Source organism: Schistocerca gregaria, chromosome 3 (genome assembly GCF_023897955.1).
Source record: "Schistocerca gregaria isolate iqSchGreg1 chromosome 3, iqSchGreg1.2, whole genome shotgun sequence".
Classification (NCBI taxonomy): Eukaryota; Metazoa; Arthropoda; class Insecta; order Orthoptera; family Acrididae; genus Schistocerca; species Schistocerca gregaria.
In genome coordinates this window covers 414754126-414778980 of record NC_064922.1, presented here as the reverse complement: position 1 = coordinate 414778980, position 24855 = coordinate 414754126, and the positions used below count along the sequence as shown (strand labels likewise).

Genomic DNA, 24855 nt, shown 5'->3' with positions numbered 1-24855 from the left:
CACCCTTCGCTGTCCTAAGTTGCAATATCTAATGGAGGTATGCTGTAAACTGTTATTGCCCAAGGAAAAGCGGGCCGCAGCAACGCTGTAAATACGCAAGGCGACAGAAACCGATGAGAGCAGCACACGCGATGCGGGAAAGAAGGCACGACTGGCGCTTAAAGAGGATGCATGGGCCCGCCTACTCTCGCGTTGCGAGGTACAAGCTACACGCGCACCGCGGACCTTCACCGGGAATATCGGCTAGATACCATCTTGCAGGTATTCCAAAAACTCTCCACACGACTATACAGAAACACGAGACAGTCGCGTAACCCGTTTATTCTTTCTCTGGGTAACTACGACCACAACCATAGATGGAAACATGATAGACCAAAAACACTATTAGCACGAAACTAAACATCTATGGTCCATAGCACGCTAACATGACAGTACTGGCGAGCCCCTGCAACTCAGCTACTACTGGCAACCCCAGATGATTAACCCGACGAAATACCGGCAATCGCAGGGAAACCGTACTGCACACAGCACGCAAACCAGCCACACACACCCCCCACACTGTGAGCTGATCTATGACCGATCGCCCACTAATATATGATGACAATGTCATGTTTCAGGGACGCAGCAGCAGCAGATCCTGGAACGAGCGCCAGCAACGACAACGGTAACGATGCACGATACCTCGCACTAACATAACCACACCTTGCATGCGCTGTTGCAGCTAGTAATCCGCTACTGCCCTTACTACCCGTCCTACTATCGCAGAGGTTTTTTTTCCCTTGGCGCTTGCCTTGGCACTTTTTTCCCTCTGCCCTTAAAAACCGCTACCCTTCAATCGCTTTCGACCACTTCTATCTCCTGATGGACCATGTAAATGAGTAATCTTACCCAGACGCATGGATAACATCACAGCCTGCATCCTGTGACTCCTGATTCTAAAAACTAACATGTTATACGGAGGTGACAGTAGAACTTTTGGTTTGGTCACCACGTTGGTGCGGGCGTGGAGGGGCCCCATCCTATAGCTATTAATGGCGCCCGTAAAGCGTAAATCCGCTCGTCGACCGCCTCAAAAACGTTTTAACGCGCGACAAATATTACCCCGCTTACACCAGCCTCTAACAGGTCCGGCAGCCTACCGGCAATTGACGATGCGATACGCTATCGAGTCATCAAAAGTTGCAAGGAACTGTTGCAGTAGCAATTCCGCGCCAGCTCTTTTTTTATTTTTATTTTTATTTTTTTTTTAAGGTTGGAGAGTTGTGCTAGTGAAAACAGCTTCTTGTCTGCGAATAGTGATGTGTAGTAACCTAATTATATGAACAATCTGGGCTACATGACTGCACAATGATATCTGTTTGACAACAAATCGTAGGGCTCGGGATTCGATCCTCGGGTGATCCCTGGGATCATTTCTAGTAATAAACGCCAATCAACACTTCTAGCATCGCTCTGCACATTACAATGCTCTCCAGCCCACATTTACAAATGGCTGCGTGCGTAGGAACTGGCTTACCATATGACCATTTACCAATCCATTTGCATTATACAATACAAGATTAAGACAGCGATGGACTGAATTCTTAGCCAGCGACTTTTAATGAGAAGCTACAGCTTTACCACACGTCCTGAGGCTCAGGCGTGAACCCCATGCTGCCTGCCTGCCTGAGCCTCAGGACGTGCGCTAGCAACGAATGTCGGGTGTTTCAAGCGTCAACTTCGCGTCTCAATATCTCGGGATGTAATGGGAATATTGCGACGCAATCAACGCCATTGTGTATGTGCTTTGTCATGCTATGGATTGCTGAAGAAAAAATATAGGAGGTCCATTTAAAAAAACACAAGTTTGTGTTAAAAAATACATATGCTTTCGTTTTAGAATGTTTCCAAATATGTACATTCATGGGCCCCAGCCCTACATTGATACCGGTGAAAGTCGTTTTCCAATAGCTGTTATTGTTCCACAGATATTTTGGGTGGATAAGATAGCAGGGACACACTGTATATATAATATATATATGCGATAGGGAGTAGCAAAAAAAAGTATTTTAATGGTGTGGTTATTATTTGCAACTTTTAACATAAACTGTGTGATACCAGACAATGTAAATGAAGTCGATCATTAGCAACAAATGGCCATGAAAAAGATCTCAGCGGCGGGTACGGCATCAGGGTTTATTCCAGTGTTACGGTGACTAGCTTATGACAAATGACACACCAACATATCGTATATTCGAAATACGGTACATTCACTATGGATAGTACCTTCATATACGTCACACATTATGCTCTCGTAAAAACGAGTTAAACATGGCAACATAGAAATGTTATCACTACTGCAGAGCAATTTTAATTAGCACAGCAAGTACAGAAACTCCTTCGATTTGAAAGGTAAAATATCTATGAATGATGCATATTTTAACAGGATGTTCAAAACTAACTTTTACGTTGGTGATTCCTTCACTACGCTGAGAATTGTTTATAGTGATTACTCCAGCAGACCGCTGGATATTGGTGAAATGAAACGTATTGGATATTGGTGAAATGAAACGTATTTCGTTCTTAAAAACCGGGTATATCTCTGTTTTCCGCGGTACACATTGCTACAGAGTCGCAAAGAAAAGCCAATGCTGATTTATATCTCAACCAATATGACTCTCGGGGAAGTTGCTACCAGACCCCACTACTGGCGCACCTACTCAGGGTACTAAAAGAGCGCTAGGATAATTGAAATTGCTATTCCGGGGCTTCATCTGCCACTGCCCCTTCGCTCAATATACGCACTCCCCCGTTCGCGCCCAGGGAATGAAGCGGCATGCCTCCCCCCCCCCCCCCCCCCCGGCCCACCTCTCTAAAACCTCGCGTGATGGAAGCAGGCGTCAAGTTGCTCGCAGTCACGCTGTGCACACGTGCGAAATATTACTTAGCCGGTAATTATACACCAAAACCATAAGGCTCTTCAGACTTTTCCAACTGACGCTCCTCAGGACCTACTTCCGCAATGTACTCAAGAAACACGCGATGTGAATGGCATGTGGAAGACTTCACACAGGAATGCGAAAGTATTGTTACTTCCACAATGATGAACAAAAGCTCTCAACATGGTTAATTCTAATATACGGCTATTTGATGGAGGACATGAGGGGTCAAAGAACCCGTATAGTTCGAGATTGTTTGGGGTAGAGCAGTGTCATCAGTCACAAGAACGATGAAGAATCGATGATGGAAACATCCCGCAACATTCTAATGATTTCATCTCGGACTGTCATACAAATTGAAATTCCTGTAGCCTCGATGATGATTGGAAACTATACTGGTGTGCAAAGGACGAAAGTAGCTTTCGGATCATGTATCACTGTCAAGTACATAGCTCGATGAAACCTAAATCATACATAGAACGAACAGCTGCAGTATAATACGGAAGGTAACTAAAAGAAAGCCGGTCGGTGTGGCCGAGCGGTTCTAGGCGCTTCAGTCTGGAACCGCATGACCGCTACGGTCCCACATGGATGCGTGTGATGTCCTCAGAGTAGCTAGGTTTAATTAGTTCTATGGGACTGATGACCTCAGATGTTAAGTCTCATAGTGCTCAGAGCCAGTTGAACTAAAAGAAATACGCAAGCAGATGAACTAAAAGACATACGCAAGCAGCTGAACAGAAATGACATTCTGTTGCAACCAATAGTTACACTGAAGTCATCGCGATTTATAGTGGTCACCTGAGCATCACAAAAGGCATAGGGTGTATGATTACCATGGACGACAATCGATGCTCTGAAACGCGCTTTATGTGCTGGCCCAAAAGGTTGGTGAGGAGTCCTTGTGGTAATGCGTTCTATTCATCCTTCCTGTTGACAATTGCTGGAAGGTCACTAGTGCATGGGGACGTGCAGCAATAAGTCTCCCAAACGCGTCGCTATGTGGGATGTATGGGATGTAAGTCGGGGGAAAGGGCAAGTCAGACCATTCACCGAGTATCCTATTGTTCCAAGAGCTCCCCAAACGAGCAGTTCGATGCGCTCGCGCAATGTCATCCGAAAAAATGAAGCCAGGGCCGCACGAACGCCTGAAAAGACAAGAGGACTACATGTCACAATAACGTTGACTTGCCTTCCCACACCTAACACATGAACCACCAGAATGATCATGTTCGACACTCTTAAAAAAAAAAAAATCAAATGGCTCTAAGCACCAAGGTACTTTGAGGTACATTTGAGGTCACCAGTCTCCTAAAATTAGAATTACTTAAACCGAACTAACGTAAGGACATGACACACATCCATGGCCGAGGCAGGATTCGAACCTGCGACCGTTGCAGCAGCGCGGCTCCGGACTGAAGCGCCTAGAACAGCTAGGCCACAGAGGCCGGCTCGATACCCTTTCTGGATGCACTAGAGAAGAGCTTGTGACCCCACTCGGCGTTGGTGCAGTCCCGCTCTTGGCACCATCGCTAACGGCGCGGGTGTCAACGGAACATAACGCACTGCTGCTCGTCGGGCAAGGACAGCATCCCCATGCAGTCGACATGCCACTGAGGACCGAGTGATTGCGTGCCTTGCAGTCTAGTTAAACGTGGTTGCAACTGCACCAGCTGCTGTACCTGAATACCCATTCTTGACTGTCGCACAATGTAGCGGTCATATCCTGCTGTAATTTGACAGCGGTCCATCACCACCTCTCTCCAGCAGTGGCTGTGGTTCGGAACGCTCCCCATAGACGGGAAACATTGCTTTGAGGAACACCTAACTCCTTGGCTACACGCGTCACACTTCACCCTTCTTCCAGTTTCACGATGATTCTTCCCCGTGTGCTATCACCCAAATATCGTCTCCTGGCCGTGTTGTAATGGGGCACACCGCTACAGCGCACCGTAACTGCTAGCTCATTGACACACACTGTCTTTTCCCGTTCCTGCAAGTGCCTCGTGTTACGGAGCCAGCCCCATGTGATGCTATCAAACGCTAACCTCACGCCACATGACAAAATGGCTCTGAGCACTATGGGACTCAACTGCTGTGGTCATCAGCCCCCTAGAACTTAGAACTACTTAAACCCAAGTAACCTAAAGACATCACACACATCCATGCCCGAGGCAGGATTCGAACCTGCAACCGTAGCGGACACGCGGTTCAAGACTGTAGCACCTAGAACCGCACGGCCACTCCGGCCGGCTCACGCCACATGACGTCCATCTTTTTGTGAATGACTGCGAGACTTCTGGCAACATGTTCCCGCAATTCCAATCATTTCCACGGAGTAGTTAGTATGTTATTTCACCCATTTCGTCCTTAAGTTTTGCAGAGCAGGGTGGTAACTTCACTCCCCCACAGTAAAGAGAATTCAGCGCCTTAACCCACTCTGTAAGATAACGTTCAAGAGAAGTGTACGCGACCCAAATTAATACGCTTCCGCTACTCTTGCGTTTACGCAAAATGCAGCCCACATGGCATATCGACAGCGCTATCACAAACATCGAGTATATGACCATACTGCTTTGTGCACTGCTACGACGAATACGCGTTTCCACGGATGTGACGAACAGCGCGTGGAGCAGGTCATCTGGAGGGTATTGAAATGCTAGTCCTGTGTGCAGACGCGCGCCGGCCTTGCCGGGAAGGAGAAACTGTCCAGGCACGCACCGGGCAACGTCGCGATTTCTCGACATTATTAAGGAGTCCTCTCACGGGCGACCCGGCATTCCGTGCCAACCAGAGTTGGCAGCTGCACATGTTGCAAATAACACAGAAATTTCACAATTTTCACAAAACATAATTTTATTTTGCGGTACGATCATAATGTTTGGTGTTCAATCACCTACAGACGACTATACCCGCCAGCTGCCCGTAGCTGTGTTTTCAGTATCTGTTCCTTATTAAAGTTGCTTACTGAATGTTTCTCCAGACGTCGAATTGAAATCATCGTTCGTTATCATCATCATCGTCATCGCTCATCAGGAGCATGTGACACACTTATCGAAGCCAATGTTAACAGTAGTCATAGAGAATCACATAATGCAGATGATTCCTGAAGGACCAACGGCTACAACTCTGTACAGCTAAATGAACAGCGTGCAATTCTCGTAGCTGATTAATGATGAATTCATTTGATCACCGTAAATCATTATGACCCATTTCACAGCACTCTTCAGGTAATGTAACACTACAGTTTGACCTGAACACAAGTCAGGAGGACAATTAAACAAAAATCAGGAAAGCGTAGAGTATTACCTGCTATTGGAGTATCTTCTTGCATAGTGGCGCTTACTGATTGGTACTTTGCAGAAAAAAAAAAAACGCTAGCTCAGAACATCGTCAAAATTAATCGGAACTTACCACCGATCGAACGAAGCTGTTTCAGAAAAGGAATGGCTGGCACTTGCACGAAATAATTACTGGTGGAACAGTTTTACTCGGTAAAGTAGGCCAGATTCTCAAGCTGTTAAAAAAAAAAAAAACTTAACAAATTTCATTAAACATAAACGTCACATAAACTTCACCTATAGTCCGATGACGTGCCTAATATGACAAGAAACTAGTTACACGATTGAAAGGATTACGTCATATAAACACAATGTCATCGCTGAACTCAAATTATCACGTCCACTAATGACAAAACACAACAAATGTTCCCATCTCTGACCAACACCGAGATTTGAGTTGTGGCCGATATCCTAAGTGAAGCAGCAAGATCCAAGGCATTCATCCACACTTGTTGCCAGTTCGACTCGAGTTCTCCACCTTAATATTAAACGCAACGGGTATCCAATCTACCCTAGCGTGAAACATAGTTTCCATACAGTGGGGCAGGCCAGCGCACCGAGTGTGTGGTTTTGCTAGGGCAAGATTCACACGCCGTCGCGAGCGGGCGAGCGCGCGGGCGCGGCGGGGCTGCACGTGTGGCGGCTGACCTGGTCGCGGCTGTTGGGCATCTCTGTCGTGCTGCGCGGGCGACGGCGGGACGGCGACTGCCCGGCGTCGCGGCGCGCACCCCCCGACACGCGCCGACCGCCGCCGGACGCAGACGAAGGCGCCAACCAGTATAAACACACCAGTCTTTTTCTCGCAGCCTCTTCCGTGAACGATACGACAAAAAAACATCAGTGGCTGATGTCTCCTTGTTCCACGAGAACCAAACGAATCGCTGAAGCGACTTACGGAACAGTCGAGTAAAATGACACCTACAACTGAATTTAACTGAACGGCCAGCAAACGCCTAGATTTGTTTCACAAGGAGATCTTATGGACTGGCCCTTCTTCGGCTTTGTTTATTAACGTCAGTGACAGGGCATCAGTTTCCTGAAGAGTACGTCCCAATCCTCAAAAACACTGGATGAGAATTACTTCAAAAATCTGAAGATTCGCGCACTTAAGTATAAAAAAATTCTCGTTGTTTAACAACGCTGATTGGACGGCTGCGAGGTCTTTTTTTTTTAAATTTCATTTCAGTTACCAGGTGCAGAAGTATAAAACCGGAATTTGGTTGCAGTAATTACACGTCTGTTGTCTCAAGACGATAAACAAAATTTTATTCGAAATAATCTCCACTGCTATTTATACATGTCTCCCACTTCTCCGGCAGCGAACCAGTCTGCGAGCCACTATCGTACATTTTCATACGAATTGAAGCATTGCTCAGCGAGAATGTGTCCCAATGATGAAAATAGATGATAATCTGACGGAGCCAAGTCTGGAGAACAAGCCGCATGCCCTAGTATTTCCCAACTGAACGCTTCGATCGTTTCTCTCACAGTTTTTGCTTTGTATGGTGGGGCGTTATCATGGAGTAATATGACTGTGTTGCAAAACTTCATAATCCGATCGTTTTTCACGTAATGCTCGATTTCAATCAATCATTTGCTGTTGGTAGCGATCGGTGTTAACAGTTTCACCAGGTTTTAGAAGCTCGAAATAGATTACAGCCTTCTGATCCCACGAAACACAGAGCATTGTCTTCTTTCCAAAGCGATTTGCTCTTGCAGTGGATGTCGATGTTTTGCCTAGATTCACCCATGATTTACCACGTTTAGGATTTTCAAAATATATCCATTTTTCATCACTTGCCACTATTTGATGGGGAAACGCCTTCATTTTGTATCTGGCGAGCAGCGTTTCACAAGTGGTCTTTCGATTTGCCTCCTGTCTTTCATTCAGTTCATGCGGAACCCATTATCCACTTCCGGGGCCTATCCCATAGCTGTCAACCGAAAAGAAACGGCTTTTTGCGTCACCTTCAATTGTTCCGCGGATTCCTGTTGAGTTTGAGTATCATCTTCATATAGTACAAGGGCTATCCACAAAGTACATTACGTTTTTTAAAGTATTGGAATTTTTTTTATTATATACAGATGAAAGCCACACTTAGATACTACTTTTCTACATAGTTGCCATTTAAATTAAGGCACTTATCGTAGAGATGGACGAGCTCGGAAATTCCTTCGTCGTAAAATTCGGCTGCCTGCGCCATCAACCACGTGGTTACCTCTTCTTTTGGGACAGAAAAGGTGTGATTTTTGTGGATTTCCTGGAAATAGGCACTATAGTAAACTCTCAAAGGTATTGCCAAACTCTGCATAACCTCAGAAGAGCAATACAAAAAAAGTGCTGGGGAAAGTTGGGCTCAAAGATCTTGCTGATTCACGACAACGTCCGGGCCCACACGGCAAATGCCACTCGTGAAGTTCTCGAATCTTTTAATTGGGAGTTGTTTCCTCATCCGTCGTACAGTCCCGACCTGGCACCGAGCGACTTCCACTTATTCCCAGCAATGAAGAAGTGGTTGGCTATGCAGCGTTTTGATGACGACGCACAGCTTCAAGAAGCGGTAACTACGTGGTTGAAGGCGCAGGCGGCCGAATTTTACGACGAAGGAATTTCCAAGCTCGTCCATCGCTATGATAAGTGCCTTAATTTAAATGGCAACTATGTACAAAAGTAGTATTTAAGTGTGGCTTTCATCTGTATATAATAAAAAATTTCCAATACTTTATTTATTTTTAATTTCAAAACGTAGTGTACTTTGTGGACAGCCCTCGTAATTCATACATGAATTGCAATTCATGCAATTCGTTGTCTTCGAACTTTTTCGGTGGTTTCCCGCACTCGTCGTTTCTCACGTCAAAATCACACCTTCTGAACTTCTTGAACCACTCGAAACACTGTGTTTTCTCAAGAGCTAGTTCTCCAAAAGCTTCGACAAGCATTTGATGCGATTATGCAGCACTTTTCTTCAAATGATAACAGAAAACCAATGCTGTCCGCAAATCGTAGTTCGTAGGCGCAAAACTCGACATATTTACGGGTTTTAAACAGATATCGATGTATGCAACTTTGGTTACTGTGTGTTGACATTCGTCGTCAGCCTTTACAGGAAGCAGATGGCGAAAACGCGGTCGCACGGGCCCTACACTGACGGCTAGCACCATCCGTAGGGAAGTACCGACTTCATATTCTCCATCTGGCGTATCAGATGCCATCAAGAAGTTTACGTTTGAAGGCGTTGCCACAGCGTATTTACAACGCACCGCGACTCCGCTGTGGGTGTATAAGCACAAACATGTACGCAAGGTGATTAGTGTGATATTCATGTCTTACCGACGTACGTGTGGTAAATATGGATACGTGAACTTTGGTTTCGTTAGTACCACATGGGCCCAAACAGGAGCAAAGAGCTGTTATTCTTTTCTCGGCTGCTGAAGGACAAATACCAGTAGACATCCATCCCACAATGAATAATGTGTATGGGGCAGCACGTCTATTGAAAACAACTGCTGTGGGATGTTGCACTAAGTTCTGTGCTGGTCGCGATTCGACCCAAGACGCCGGCTGATCTGGACGGTAGAAGTTACACCAACTCGAGCAACCGTCCTGTAGTCCTGATCTTTCCCCATGCGAGTATCACGCCTTCGGTCCCTAAGAAAAGGCCTTTAAGAGTCGACGATTCCTGTCGGACGAGGATGAGCAGCAGGCAGTTACGGGCTGCTTCACCCGCAGCACAAACGGGTATCTTCAGTCTGGTGTGTCGGGTGCTTGATTGCCTCTATCCTCACGGTGGTTTTGCCGACTGGCATGACGATGCTTGACTGTACGGCCTTCGAACGGAAACTTTTTGATCGCCCCTTTTACACTCATTGAAATGTTAACTAAAAATACTGTATTACGGTATAGGGGCATTTTCTAATAAAAATACTTATTTTAATTTCTAATCGCATCAAAATGTGAATTTTCAAAATACGAGGTATGTCCACAAAGTAAGTTCCGTTTGGTTATATTAAACAAACTTGTACGGATACAGTAAAAATATTTCTTGTACAAAAATCTAAAACAGATGAACTACTTTTTTTTTACATAGCTTCCGAAATTTTGTATGCACTTGCCATAGCGTGGCACAATTTTCTGTATGCCTGCTTCGTAGAGGGTTGCCACCTGTGTATTCACCCACCTGGTAACATGTTCTTTCAGATGAAGTGTTTACCACCAAGGACAGATTTTAGGTGGAAGAAGAGATGAAAGTCGCTAGGAGCGAGGTCCGGGCTTTACGGAGGATGATCAAACGCGTCCCAGTGAAATTCCCGTAAGAGTTGTTCGGTCACATTCGCCGTGTGAGGTCGGGCATTATCGTGGGGAAAAAAAAAAACACCGCCTTTTGACAGTAACCTTCGGTGCTTGTTCGGTATTGCGCGTCGCAATTTCTTAATGGTCTCGCAATAACCATGTGCAATGATTGTTTGGCCTCGTGGTAAGAAATCAATCATCAAAATGCCTTTTCTGTCCCAAAAAACGGTGCACATGACTTCCCGAGGTGTCAAGATTTGCTTAGGCTTAACCTTTGTTGGGGATGAGGTGTACCTCCATTCCATTGATTGCCTTTTTGTTTCAGGGGAGTCGTACGATACCCAAGTTTCATCCCCCGTGACTATTCCAGAAAGAAAACCATCGCCTTCTTCATTGTAGCGAGTCAAAAACTGAAGTGCACTGCCCATCCGTTGTTTTTTGTGCTGTTCTGTAAGAATTTTGGGTACCCAACAAGGGCAAAGTTTCCGAAATTTAAGTTTTTCAGCAACATTTTCATGATCTAGTGATCGTGAGATTTGCGGAACTTCCACTGCAAGGGCACTAAGTGTAAACTTTTATCTTTTCTTCAATTCTGTGAACCAGTTCATCAGTAACCACAGACGGGGGACCACTTCGTTCTTCATCGTGAACTTGATCTGCCCCATCTTCTAACCACTGAATCTCTCATAGCATTTTGTCCGTAAACCCCGCACATTTGCCGATGAATTTCCTTTGGTTTAACTTTCTTTGCATTTAGAAAACCAATCACAGATCTGATTTCACACGCGGCGGCATTTTCAAATACGGCGGACATTGTAAAGAAGCACTACACAGAACACGTCGGCCGCAGCGATCTGAAAATGGCGTTCGTGTCTTCTCCTTGAGTCAGAGTTTAACTGCAGCGCAGCTCGGAACTGCGATTGTAGCTCTGCAGTGGATGGAAATAGAAACGGAACCTACTTTGTGGACGACCCTCGTAAATTGAAATTTGGTACAAAAATGCCAAACATCGAATGGATAATAAAGAAAATTATTTATTTTTAAATAACATAATCGTGATATAAGGAAGTAATACTGACATTTTTAAATGAATTACACACATCAAAAAAAGTTTTGCATGACCTCGGTAAAGTTCCGGAACCTGTACAGAAAATTGAAAGAGGGAGCAACATAAAACAACATTTCGGCCTTTTTTACTACTCATGAAGACCACACATTGCTTCTTGTACCAGAATACAGCGAGACCTCCAGAGGTGGTGGACGTCCATCGTACAACCACCGTGCACGGCTCGACTACTCAGCAATACGAGTTGACAACTCTTACTTTTGCAGAAAGCCACCCAGACTCTTATAGTGTACGTTTCTCTATACGGATAACCTGGAAACTTATTTTGCACTATATTCCGTAGCCGACAACAATAATAAACTAACATCTTACTGGAATTGAGAAAGAGCACACTAAAAATTTATGGATCTGTCTATACGCTAATAGGTCTGCAGCTCGTGGTCTCGCGGGTTCGATTCCCGGCGGTGTTGGATTTTTCCTGCCTCGAGATGACTGGGTGTCATTGTGTCGGTTTCATCATCATCATTAATCCCCATTACGGTCGGAGGAAGGCAATGGCAAACCACCTCCACTAGGACCTTGCCTAGTAAGGCGGCGCGGGTCTCCCGCGACGCTCCCCTACGCTCTGTAAAGAAGTATGGGACTCATTATCATCACGCTAATAAAAATTAGGTTCACTGGGCTCAATACGATTTTCAGTGTAAGTTACAAGCTACTATCGTTGAAGACTCCGAACTTAAATTTTACCGTTAGCAACACGGATAAATTCACTGCAGTTAGAAACGGCTGGTACCCATGCACACGGCCACAAAACTTTGTGCGAACGTCCAAAATTGTTGGAATGGCCTAGTTATAAATGAGCAACGTAGACTAACAGTCAGTTTTTAGTGATCCAAGCCACACAATGACACACACAGACAAAGAATTGAATGCCGAGGCAGCGACACAATCAGATAATGCAATGAGTCAATTACTTGTTTCCGTGGAGTATGGGTATACAGACGATTAACCATGGTATTTCAGCACACGCACTCGCGAAGTTGTCACACTTACCGTACGGCATTATATAAACTATTCCGCAAGCCGGTTCTCTTGATGTTACGACCTATTCGGGGGCATTAAAAAAAATTGCGAAACACCGAAAGCATGAACAAGTGTTAAAACTAAATTCACTATCGACAAGATTAGTTTATTGTGTATGAATTGTGATTTTCCGATATTCAGTGCAAAAAAGTCCCATTCTATTTCTCTACCATCTTGGTAAAAAGAGCCACTATCAATAAAAAAGATTTTATTTCTTGTTTGAGTAATATGGACACATCACCTACGCAGGGTCGTACGAGGAGGTGGCGCGATTGGTTCCCGCCATGGGTGCAAGCACAGCATGGCGAAAAAAGATTTTTTTTTACTTTTTTCACAAGTAGTATAATCCATAACTTATTCAGCGTTGTGATAATTTTAATTCGTATTTAATACCTACTGTACATCAAAGTAGTATTTTACTCCAGTGATACATTTTTAAACCTAGGTACAAAGCTATAAAATTTGGAAGAAGGTAGTTTTCCGAAGAGGGAAGAATTGTAAGAAAGAAAAATTTAGAACGTAGTGGACTGAGAAAGGGGGAGGGGTAAATTTAGCAATTCTGCCATTGGCGCAGCGCAGCATCACTTCGGTATGATAACTGGGCCTACGGCTGCCTGCCAGTCCCCTAAGTCCATCGATTTCCAGCCTGGCGCAACGTTTACTATTGGAATCCTCTTTCTCTTAACGGATCCACTGCTTCTCATTTTCAACTTCGCCCATTATCTTCATTATGTTTGTTGCATCGAAAATTTATGAAAATTTTTCCCCCCCTCACGAAATCTACGGAATTTTGTGAAATCGACTATACGAAACACCAGAGAGAGAGAGAGAGAGAGAGAGAGAGAGAGAGAGAGAGAGAGAGAACCAAAACATCGTTGATGTCCTTAAAAATGCACCGTTGTACTTATCATCCCTCTAAATAGCTCAGGGTGTAACTCATTTTGTAAAACGTGAATGTTTTGTGGAGGAACTTACTGTAATGAGAACTATACAGATACTTTTCGCAAGCAATTTAACAGGGCTGATGCGTCGGATATACAAATAATCTGTCGACTTCACAATGTGACCCCCCCATCTCTTCACATTCAGTAGGTCAGTCAAGTATGGTGCAAGATATTGCCTCGCAGCAGTATTGCAATATTGTGACTTTTCCGTCCACTGCGGAGAATGGCTTAGTGGTACCTTAGGCACGAATGCTTCACGCATTTTCCCTTCTTTCCATTTTCCTTCAACTTCACCCGTACAAAACTGCGTGGAAAGTTCATGCTCTATACTTGATTTTCATAACAATTAGGAACTATGCACTTGACTCGATGTTTTCTCTTCGCAACAGTGCGAAAGGGGAGCTACACGCTAGTATGTAGCTGTGTGTACCGTAATTGCTCACGAACGTACACTCGCCAAATGTTTATAACCATCTGCTGAATAAGCGTTTTGAGGAACTATTATTCCCTTTTTCTGGCAAAATGCGCCTTTTTTTTAACCTTCGCCGATATCTACGACAGCGTGCTGAAAAGTAATGCCTCCGAATTAATATGAAAACTTTTAAAGCTTTTCAAATAAAACAAATTCTATTAATATTCATGTCTACGTATTTGTCACTGCAGTCACCCTGACGCCGCACAAATTTCTCCCAAGATACCAGTTTGTTTACACGGTCACTAAAATGTTTGACTTCGTCGACTGAACCAAATCACCACTGTTTTGTGTCCGCCCCCGGTAGCTGAGTGGTCAGCGCTACAGACTGTCAATCCTAAGGGCCCGGGTTCGATTCCTGGCTGGGTCGGAGATTTTCTCCGCTCCGGGACTGGGTATTGTGTCCTAATTATCATCATTTCATCCCCATCGACGCGAGCGCAAGTCGCCGAAGTGGCGTCAAATCGAAAGACTTGCACCAGGCGAGTGATTTACCCGACGTGAGGCCCTCGCCACATGACATAAAAAAAACCCTCTGTTTGTGCTGCTTCATCACTATCAAAGTGAGTCCTCGAAGATGATTAGAGTTGGAAAGTGATGAAAATCGGATCGGGACTGTAAGGAGAATGATAGATAACAGTGTGCCCTGGGCTGCTCCATGTGTGGACGAAATCTTCGAATGCGTGTCTTCGGTTTTATAACGGTCTCGCAGTACTTTGACATTGTTGCGTTACATATCTCCATTTGCATGCTACAATTCTGAGCCCTCCAGCGGCAGAGGGCTGCAACTTGCGACAGCGAAGCGGTAGCGCTTATCAGCATTTTGAGTGTGATAGCCAAAGCAATAATTAAACGCAAAGTTAGCATCTGTCAAAAGGTCCGATCAGAAAATACACAATATATTTCGCAGAAAAACATGTCTCATATAATTGTGAGTTTTTGCTAGGTAATATTTTTAATTGTTATATGATAATTACACAAGTAGAAAAGCTTAATCTGAAAATTAAACATATTTTATCTAACTTTTTACATTTCGTCTTTTATTGGCGCCATATCGCACCCAATATTTCGATATGTTCATAAAAGTGTGAGTTTAACGTTATTTTGTTCACCATTTTGTCCAAGAAGAATAGTCTTCCATAAATTATGTAGTGAAAAATTTTTTCCCAAGCCGAAGTGGCTTGTGCTCTTTGACTAGAACGTTTATAAAACCGGCAAGATTTGTCACTTTTGGTTTCACGGTATTTTAAATAGATGGGGACGAAGTACACTTAATAGTACAGGTAATTTTTTGATCCTCTATACCTGAAAAGGACGTTTGATCCGTACTTGCGGCAACTGTCATTTGAAACAATATCTTTTTTCCTCTGCAAAATCCGACGATTGTTTTCTTTTTTCAGACGGTACATTATTATCATTATTATGGAATGAAGTTTCTAAAGCAAATCACTACTTCGGAATGTTATGTTCTAAGATCACACTATTTATTAGAAAGTTTTAGTAAGTGAAGGTAAATAATCTTGTATAGGAGGAAAACTTAAAACCTACTGGTTATTCTGCAACTTTTTAACGTTTTGGAATCATATAACAATTTTTCGAAGATTAACAATCCACCAGCTGTTGTACCACATGAATGCAGCATACTTTCCTGGCTGCAATGTTAAACAATAGTCCATTCAGATATTTTGGTACACATTCTGTGAGCGTAACTTGAAAATAAATTTTGGGAAAAAATTCAGTCAAAAATTTTGTGAAATTATTTGTCTTAAGGTAAGAAGTAAAATAGATTTGAGAAACATTTGACGCGCCTTTAAATGATGCTCAAATTCATGTACAGCAATAGTACAACATACAAATGTCCTCCAGTATTACTAGAAATTTTAGTTAAACACTGAACTTTATATTTCCATTGGCACCTGATTTGCTGTACGTCATTACGAGCGCCAGTCAAAGATGTGTCAAATGTCTCTAATCTGTTTCATTAAAACACTTTGTCGTTTTTCCTTCAATTTTTGTCGTCAAGTTTGATTCTTTATTATCCTGATTACTTTCGCGCAATCAAGTCTTATTTTAAAAACTAGACTATTTGTCGATTTCCCACTCTTCGTTCGGCTACGAAAATTCAGACAAAAATCCATTGTGTTATTCTCAGGGAGAAAGGCTTTTTTCGGCTACAAAAGTTGCCTGAACAATCGAAAATTAATTTCTTCCAGTTCATTTTGACGAAAAAATAACGAGCCAGGATGTCTCAGAAATACTTGTTATTTATTGCCATAAACAATAGTGACAAATTTGATATAATGTACAGGAACAAATGCTACTTCAAATAGTAGCTAGAGAAAAGTATGGGTCAGGGGAACCTACTGGAATAGACGAGCTAAAAAATCCGTCAACTTCACCGCCACGTATTAAAAAATGAAAACAAAAGTAATAAAACCTACATGTTTCATAAGCAAGCTACTACGAACTAGCGTCACAAACCAGTTACTTTAAGATATCAATATATTTCATTCGGGAGAAATTTCGTTGCACGGCAAAATTTATTGCAGTGTACCAATTGGGGCAAAAATAGTGCACCTAACGACATATATTTCACACAGTATGCCTGCACTAAAGACACAGTTCTGTTATCCTGACACGTTCTGACACTTTACTGCATTTATTTACTGAATTGCAACACATCAAACATGTCCAAAATTTCTGGAATACACTGGCATTTTGGCCCTCTTTACTTACGAGGCTAACGAAGTATTAAAACATACTTATCTTCCTTTTTTTTGCACCCCAAATTTGAACAAAATGAGAGATGGTAAAGTGGAAACCTCTATGGCCTTGACCACTTATTTTGCTACGAGTCACGCTATTTCTATTTTTAATTTTTTGGTGAGTGTGGTAACGGGCGTTTATCGTAAGTGCTGTCTACTAGAAGGCTAATTTGTTCGTGTGTCTAAGATATTGTCTTCTTAAAAATATGCTTTGTTGGCGGCGTGGTATTAACTAACTGTGCTACACTTCCTGTACTAATGAACAGTGACAGAATGTACCATAGCCCACACAGGAAAGGTATAGGGTGTTGCCTCTGATCATTTCCAAACCAAACAAGCAACGAGAGTAGTACAGCACTAGGCTCTATCTAGATGCAAGAACTGCCTGTCACGGAAAGAAAATGTACGTGGTGATGATCTGATGACATTGCAGTGATCGCCAAAAGTGAACGGAAATTGAGTAGGGACCTTAATGAATAATCAATGTAATAGCAAACGCAGCGAGTGAACATGCTCGGTGGATTAATGTTGAATTTTGATCTGGGACTACAAAATGTGGTTGAATTGGGCTGTCTCTAAGGTAGAACAAAAAAAGAAGGCAGAAGCAAGACACATATAGTACCGAGGAATGCACTACTCAAAAGGATCTCCTACAGATGCAAACGGATATTAACACCCGAAAATATAAATCATGAGATTAGAAAAATATTAATGGAAAGCTATGTCTGGAAGACATCTCTGTATGAGTTCGAAAGGCGGACAATGGCCAAAGTATAACTGAAACAATTATATGCCTTTGTAATTGGCTGCTAGAGGAGACGAGAAAAGATGGGCTGATCGGTAAGGAATGAAGAGTCGTGGAACGATGTAACGAGGAAAAAATATTTTTAGTACAAAAATAGAAGAGATTGAATGTGTGTGCTTCTATTGCTGAATATTGTAAATGAAGTGAGGTGGAAGGAAAGAACCGCAAGGGGAGGTCGAGATATGAGCACATGAGGCAGCTCGTTGACAATAAAGATGCAGCTGAAATGAGGAAGATAGCTGACATATCACAAGGCTAGAGGACTGCATCGAACAAACCACAGGGCTGATGAGCGAAACAACAGTGAGTCCGGCGTTGCCATGTTATCCGAGGTTTCTTCTTTTACACCCTCGGACACACGACGACACTGAGAATTATTTTCGGTTGTTGCTCCAAGACTTACAGCAAAGCATTGTATGCCTAGAAACTTGCGTTACGTGCCAATTACCGGAGTGATGAATTTACACTTCCACTTTTCTGTCGAAATTTGATGGAATGGCAGACATGGGTGAGTAGTGAAAAATCCGTTATGCTGAAAACCAAGTGGTTACTGCCCAGGTCAAGTTACACTGCTCACCTCGAATCTACTTCTAGAGAAATGGTTCGTTTTCGTTACCTCAGAAGAACCAAGAAAGACTATAACATGATAAATTAAACATAGGACACTGCGCTACCGGAACAATTTTCCGCTGTCCACTAAAAGCGTGTTTCTCGAAAGAAGCAGTTATGAACTTCTGGTATTCGAAATTGACTGTGTTCGCGCTGCGGCGGGAACTATATTAAGGCACCGGACGCTCTATATTTAAAACCGCTACCACGACGCAGCAAGAAATTCCGGGCATCAGTGCTTTCCCAGGCGAAGCACGTCAACGTCTGCTCAGTGCGTACAGGTAAAGCAGACTTCTTGCGACGCGAACCGCGGTGTAGACGCTACGCCGTGCTGCGAATGTCTGCATCATGTTCAACTTGAATCGATTCAGTTGTACGAGCGACAAAAACATGACCAAGCAAGATAGTTTCGCTAACGGCAACGCTCTTAAGTGTTGATGTGGTGCCTGTACTGCATGTACATCATTAGACTTAACGTGCCGCCAACAGTTCACGACAAGCTCTATGTGACGGAAGTTCCCTAGCTAAGCCTTGTTACGAAACTACCAGGCAACTGCAGAGCCTCCACAATGTTGCTAACCCTACTCTGGGGGGTAACCATCACAATAATCCCTCCTACGACAAGCGAGAACGACAAAAAAAACACCTTTTTATAACTAAGCGTGGACCTAATTTATATGTAAATTTGACGAAACACTACTCTCGCAAATTAAACGTTTGTTTTAGAAGAAAAATTTTTTACGTTCTCCAAAATTATGTGTAAGTGAAATTCTTGAAATCTTCCATAACTGAAGGTACCTCAAGAAAAGCATATTAGATCGACTCAGCATTGCTCTGTGAATTCACATAAGCAACTACTTGAAGTTATTAAGATTATTCACCACATGTTCACAGCAGAAATGTTTTTACTTCTAGCTTACCACGTTACCCCTAGTTTTTATGTCCATCATTTGTATGGTAGCTAAGAACGAAAAGCATTCTCGGGATTCGAAAGTGTCAGCTGATACTTAAAGTGTGCTCGTTATAATATTTCAGGAGGCCTGGAGTTTTAACTATATGCACATATACAGAGGGGCGGTACTATCGCGTAGACGAAGTTTAAAAGGGAAATGCTTTGGAGGAGCAGTCATTTGTATTTAGGTGATCCATGTGACCTGACTGTGGACGCATACCAAATTTCAGGCATTACCTCTCACCACGGACAAAGTAGTGGCCGACAGCCTTCACTTAGCGACCGGGAGCAGCGACTATGCGTAGAGTTGTGCTAACAGACAAGCAACAGCGTGTGAAATAACTCCAGAAATCAGTGTGGTATGTACGACGATCGCATCCGTTGGGGCAGTGTGGCAAAATTTCGCGTTAATGGGCAGTGGCAGCAGACGACCTATGCGAGTGCCTTTGCTAACGGCACGACATCGAGTGCAGCGCCTCCCCTGGGCTCGTGACCATATCGGGTGGATCCTAGAAGGCTGGAAACCGCGGCCTGGTCGAATGAGTCCAGATGTCAGTTGATAAGAGCTAATGGTAGCGTTCGAGTGCGTCGCAGTCCCCACGAATCCTGTGAGCCAAACTGTGAACAAGGCACTCAGCACGCTGGCGGTGGCTCCAGATTGGTTTCGGCTACGTCTACACGGAATATAATAGGTCCTCTGATCCAACTAAACCGATCATTAACTGGAAATGTTTACGTTCGGCTACCTGGAGACCTTTTTCAGCCATTCATGGACTTCATCTTCCCAAACAACGATGGAATTTTTATGGATGACAATGCATCACACTGGTTTGAAAAACATTCTGGGCAATTCGAGCGAATGATTTGGCCACACAGGTCACCCGACATGAATCCCATCGAACATTTATGAGACATAATCAAGAGGTCAGTTCATGCATAAAATCATGCACCGGCTCTGTATTTATCTAAGGACACAATGAAGCAAGTACTTTTAAAAACTGAACAATTTAATTATCCCTGAGTAGTGACATAGCATTTATCAATAATTGAAAAGAAATTTTTCGCAAAAGGTTTAGCAATAGAGCGTTGTTTCATATGAATTCAAAATGGTTCAAATGTCTCTGAGCACTATGGGACTTAACTTCTGAGGTCATCAGTCCCCTAGAACTCAGAACTACGTAAACCTAACTAACCGAAGGACATCACAAACATCCATGCCCGAGGCAGGATTGGAACCTGCGACAGTAGCGGTCGCGCGATTCCAGACAGTAGCGCCTAGAACCGCTCGGCCACCGTGGCCGGCTCATATAAATTACTATAAACAATAGTTAATGGCTCTGAATCTTAATGATATCTAAGGATGACTTAATATTTTCCTCCTTTCTCAGCTGTTTTATGTGACACTATACAAAAGTATGATTTAACAAGCGTTATATCGTTGTACTTTTATTTACTAGTGTTCTGTAATGCCGCTAACAAAACGTATAATGTTCCATCACAATTCAGCTGTAAAACAGGTAAAAGGTTTGCAAATATTAGAAACAAACGAGTCTTCTCCCTTAACATGTATAATCACTTTACAAAAACTCTTTCCTCGTCTTTATCTGGTTATGAAATGCCAGATCTTCCACGTTACGTTTGGCCTCACTACAAAAATTATAGGTGGGGACAGCCGAAGGAAATTAACCGTGGCTCCAGACTTTAGTTTTTTCGAGCAAGCTCCGAGCTTTCTTCGCTATGTGACATCTGGTGTACTGTATCCGGCATATGTTCACGAAGACGTGCAATCGAATGGAACAATCTTCTGGATGTCAACAGTAACAGCAACCAATTTAGTTTTCCAATATTTGCGATAAGAATAAGTTGTCTATTCATGCAAACAACTATTAGCTTAGTTATTTCGGTTGCAGAGGTCATCAGTCAGAGAATCAGAAACTCCAGTTCAAGTAAATATGTGAACTATTCCCGGTCGTAGGATGTCAATTAAAATATGCATAATAGATTTACCTTATCCTTGATGGGCAACTGCTGTCCTTATAAATGGTACTAGTAATTTCACTCCTTTTGAGTCCTGTTAGGTATAATGCGTTTACGAGGCTAGACGAACTAGAGTGACGTTAATTTTATTCCATTCTATGGTAGCTTTATCAATCCATAGAAAATGACGCTAAAGGTTGCAGACGTCAGCCTAACGATGTTGAGTAGATGACGTCCTCACTCTTAAATAAAACTAATTTCACAATACTTCGCGGACGCTGATAAGGGCTTCCCGAAGATTCGGTTTTCCCTCCATATCTCTGAGATAAGAATTGTAGCACCTATATATTCAATGCCCAATAGCAAGTTCTATAAACAGTGTTTATCTTTCCGGAAGATAATTACTTTTCCTTAACTGTGATAGCCCGCTATAGAAACTTCCTTGTCATATGACTTTACATCGCAGTGAACTTGCAATTTAATTACTGCTTTTCTTTCGCATGCTTCTATCACACGTTTCCGAGTGATTCGGCTGCACACAATTTGGTCAAATGCGAGGACATACTCTTAATATTAGCAATATAGCTGCAGGTTTCCTGCTTCTTGGATTTGCAACTTCTATACGTTACCGTTTGTTTCTATTCGCTAACTGCAGTATCGGTCATCAAGAACAAATTTCGTCAGGTACTCTTAGAGTGAAAAATAAATGTTTGGTACTGCATCCTCAGAGGTCTGAAAATTGTGTTTTTGTCTGTTTCATTTGTACTGCCTACGAAAAAGTTCTGCACTTCTTTATTCGTCGCTAATGACCTCGCTGTCAACTGCTTGTTAAAGCTAATATTAATTTTTTTTTATTTCGGTAAGTAATAACTCCAAGCACTCAATGAACCCGCTAAATCGGTCACTGTGACACATTCCTAACTGACTAAAACTTATACTGCAACGTAGACTTCAGGACGAGGAAGTGTCTTTGATTATAGTTTAAGTCTTGCAGGTACGGGTAATGGACGTTTAACTAACCGCATCATACCTTAGGTCACTTCCCCTTTCACAGTTAAACCTTCGTTTCCCGAAACATGGCTTTACGCTGTATATCATCCGCACAACACGACAACGATGAATATCTTGTCTCATTAATCATCCTTAGTCAGAAACAGCGATCGCACCACTGTTCCACAGTAAGGGTATCGTGTCTTTGAGATCTCGAGGATTATGAAAGCCTGGAGTAAAGCATTTTCAACCAGCATTCAGAAAGGAAGCCTGGATGCAGCTTCGAATTTGGACAGCAATTATTCTACTTCCCATATTTGTCTTCATGTACGAAGTACCATTTAACTATAATCTTACTGTTCATCCCTCTCAAAGTGTGCAATGCAACTTACTCGCTCGAATAGCTGTACACACAAATAGCCTTGAACAACCAACACACAAAACAGTCATAATCCAAGTGTACCTCACTTCTCGAGGAAATTAAGCTTATTTCAAAGAATCAGCAGGGGCTCAGAAAACAGTGCTCTCATGAAACATGGCTTATTTTCGGACACAATATCTTTCGAACAGTAGAATCAGATGTGCGGGTGAATTCCGTTTTCCTAAATATTCTTACAGTCGAATGGTAAAAACACAGTACCCTGGCCTAGTTTCTAAAATACGTTAAACTATTTTTTTCTGTCTTTAGCGTTCTGCAATTACAAAGTTTAATGCCAGACACGTTTCGCTTTTATTTACAAAATACATCCCTGTGCGTTGTTGTTTATTGTTCTTTCGACATGTTTAGAAATCGACAGGTTTTTCCTGTTAGCAAAGGTTGAAAGCAAAAAAGTTTCAACCGCAGGTAAATCTTTATGACAGCTCCTGCGTTATTTTACCGAAGTACGACGCAAAATCGCAAACATCGCGAACGAATATGCGGTTTCCAAATGGTCGAACACCTACGACGGGGAAAAGTCCAATCAAATTTTCTTCGACTTCAATCTCCTCTAACAACAAGAGAAATTCCTGTCGACTTCCGTACTAGTCAGTAGGAACAATAAACACCAGCAACCACTGATGATGTTTTGTATGTAAAGGCGAAACGTGTCTGGTGTAAAACATTCGCAAACTGCAGTACGCTTAAGACGAAAAAAAGCAACTATAACTGAATACAAAGTACAACTAAAGCGAAAGACGGCCATCCAACCAAACATAGAACTGTCTCAAATTTTTCGTGGGTAGAACTTATTACTTATGTAGGAAAGCGTGTGTTTGCCAGAGGCGAAGTAACCTTTGGAGTGCGCCAAGAAAGTGTAACAGAACCGCTAAAGCGTAGATTAGCAAGTTTGTTTGCGTGGCCATCCACAGCACCAAACATAGAAGTACTTATTTTGTAATCAAAACCGCGTTTTCCTACTGCCACTTTATTGATCCCAGACACGTTTCGCCTTTTTCTTGTTCTAAGGCATCATCAGTGGGATCTATACCGATACAGTTTTGTTATTTTTGGAATATTTAGCGGGTCACGTCGCCATTTATGTAAAAAAGTAATTACTTACGATTTGCTGATCTTCGTTTCCTCTCATCTGGTCTGGAGGTCGCACTGCCACTTTATTACTGATATATCAGCACAACTTTGCGTTCTGACCTCCTTCACACTGTTCCCCGTGTTTCTCTTTATTTTTGTGGTGTACTATTGTTCTTTTGTCACTTGATATAACTATTTCGCCGCACACTGCTTTTCAAAATGTAAATATTGCAACTCAATTACGTGTTTCCTCCTCTTTGGCGCGTTTACCTGCTTGTTGCCAACCTGACGAAGTATATGTTCAGGACTAACTTCTATTCATGGCGTTAATTCCGTGTGTGTGTGTGTGTGTGTGTGTGTGTGTGTGTGTGTGTGTGTGTGTGTGTGTGTGTGAGAGAGAGAGAGAGAGAGAGAGAGAGAGAGAGAGAGAGAGAGAGAGAGAGAGAGCTGAAGAGGTTTTTTGTGCGTGAGTGGATGGGTGGGGTGATTTGAATTGTATGGTGTTGTACTAGCTGTTAGCGAGTGGTTGAAAGCTTTGGGGTCAGATGATTTTGTGTTTTCGTTTCAATACTCTGTGGATGGGTTCGAGGATAAGTGTAAGTAAAGATGCTGGGTCGAATTATATAATCCTCTTTGGGAGCGTTATTCTATTATTTTATCCATTAGTGTACAATAGATAAAGTAATAGATAATAATAGATCCCGGTTTCAACTGTCACAAATCGGCACAAAAATCTTGCAGATTGCGATTAATCATCGTCAAACGTTTTGCATGTTGTGCTCGTTGGGCTTACGGTCCACGTGAGCAATCACAGCGCCCACCTCGCACTCTGCTTCTTCCTAGCCAATTCAGAGCAGGATTATTATGCAATCGCTCAGTTCAGATGCCTACAGTCTCTGCAATATTACGAATTTTTCTTCGCCGGTCTTGCGTTACCGTATCATCGATTCTGTCTATGGTTTCCTTTGTGGTGACCTCAGTTGGAAGGTCGGGCGCGCTTCTTTTTGGTACTTGTCCGACCACGTTTAAATTCATTAATCCAACAGAAATGGCCTTCAATGCTTGTGCAGGGTCCGTGTGAACTTCATCCAAATCTGTTTTGGTAAGTACAGCAGACCAACACTTCAAATAG

The 24855-nt window shown here is 42.9% G+C and overlaps 1 protein-coding gene across 4 annotated transcripts in view; it reads right to left on the bottom strand.

The window, feature by feature from the left end:
• The window catches only part of LOC126355089 (cAMP-dependent protein kinase type I regulatory subunit), a 267006-nt gene that overhangs the window by 176373 nt on the left and 65778 nt on the right, over positions 1 to 24855 (bottom strand). Inside the window, exon 1 of one of the 4 annotated variants that reach the window (XM_050005281.1) lies at positions 6908 to 7039. The exons of the other annotated variants lie outside the window; for them this stretch is intronic. Coding sequence (XP_049861238.1) covers positions 6908 to 6928 — 21 coding nt within the window. The 5' untranslated portion in view covers positions 6929 to 7039. Of the gene's footprint in view, positions 1 to 6907; positions 7040 to 24855 lie in introns of those variants that run through there. 4 annotated transcript variants of the gene reach the window in all.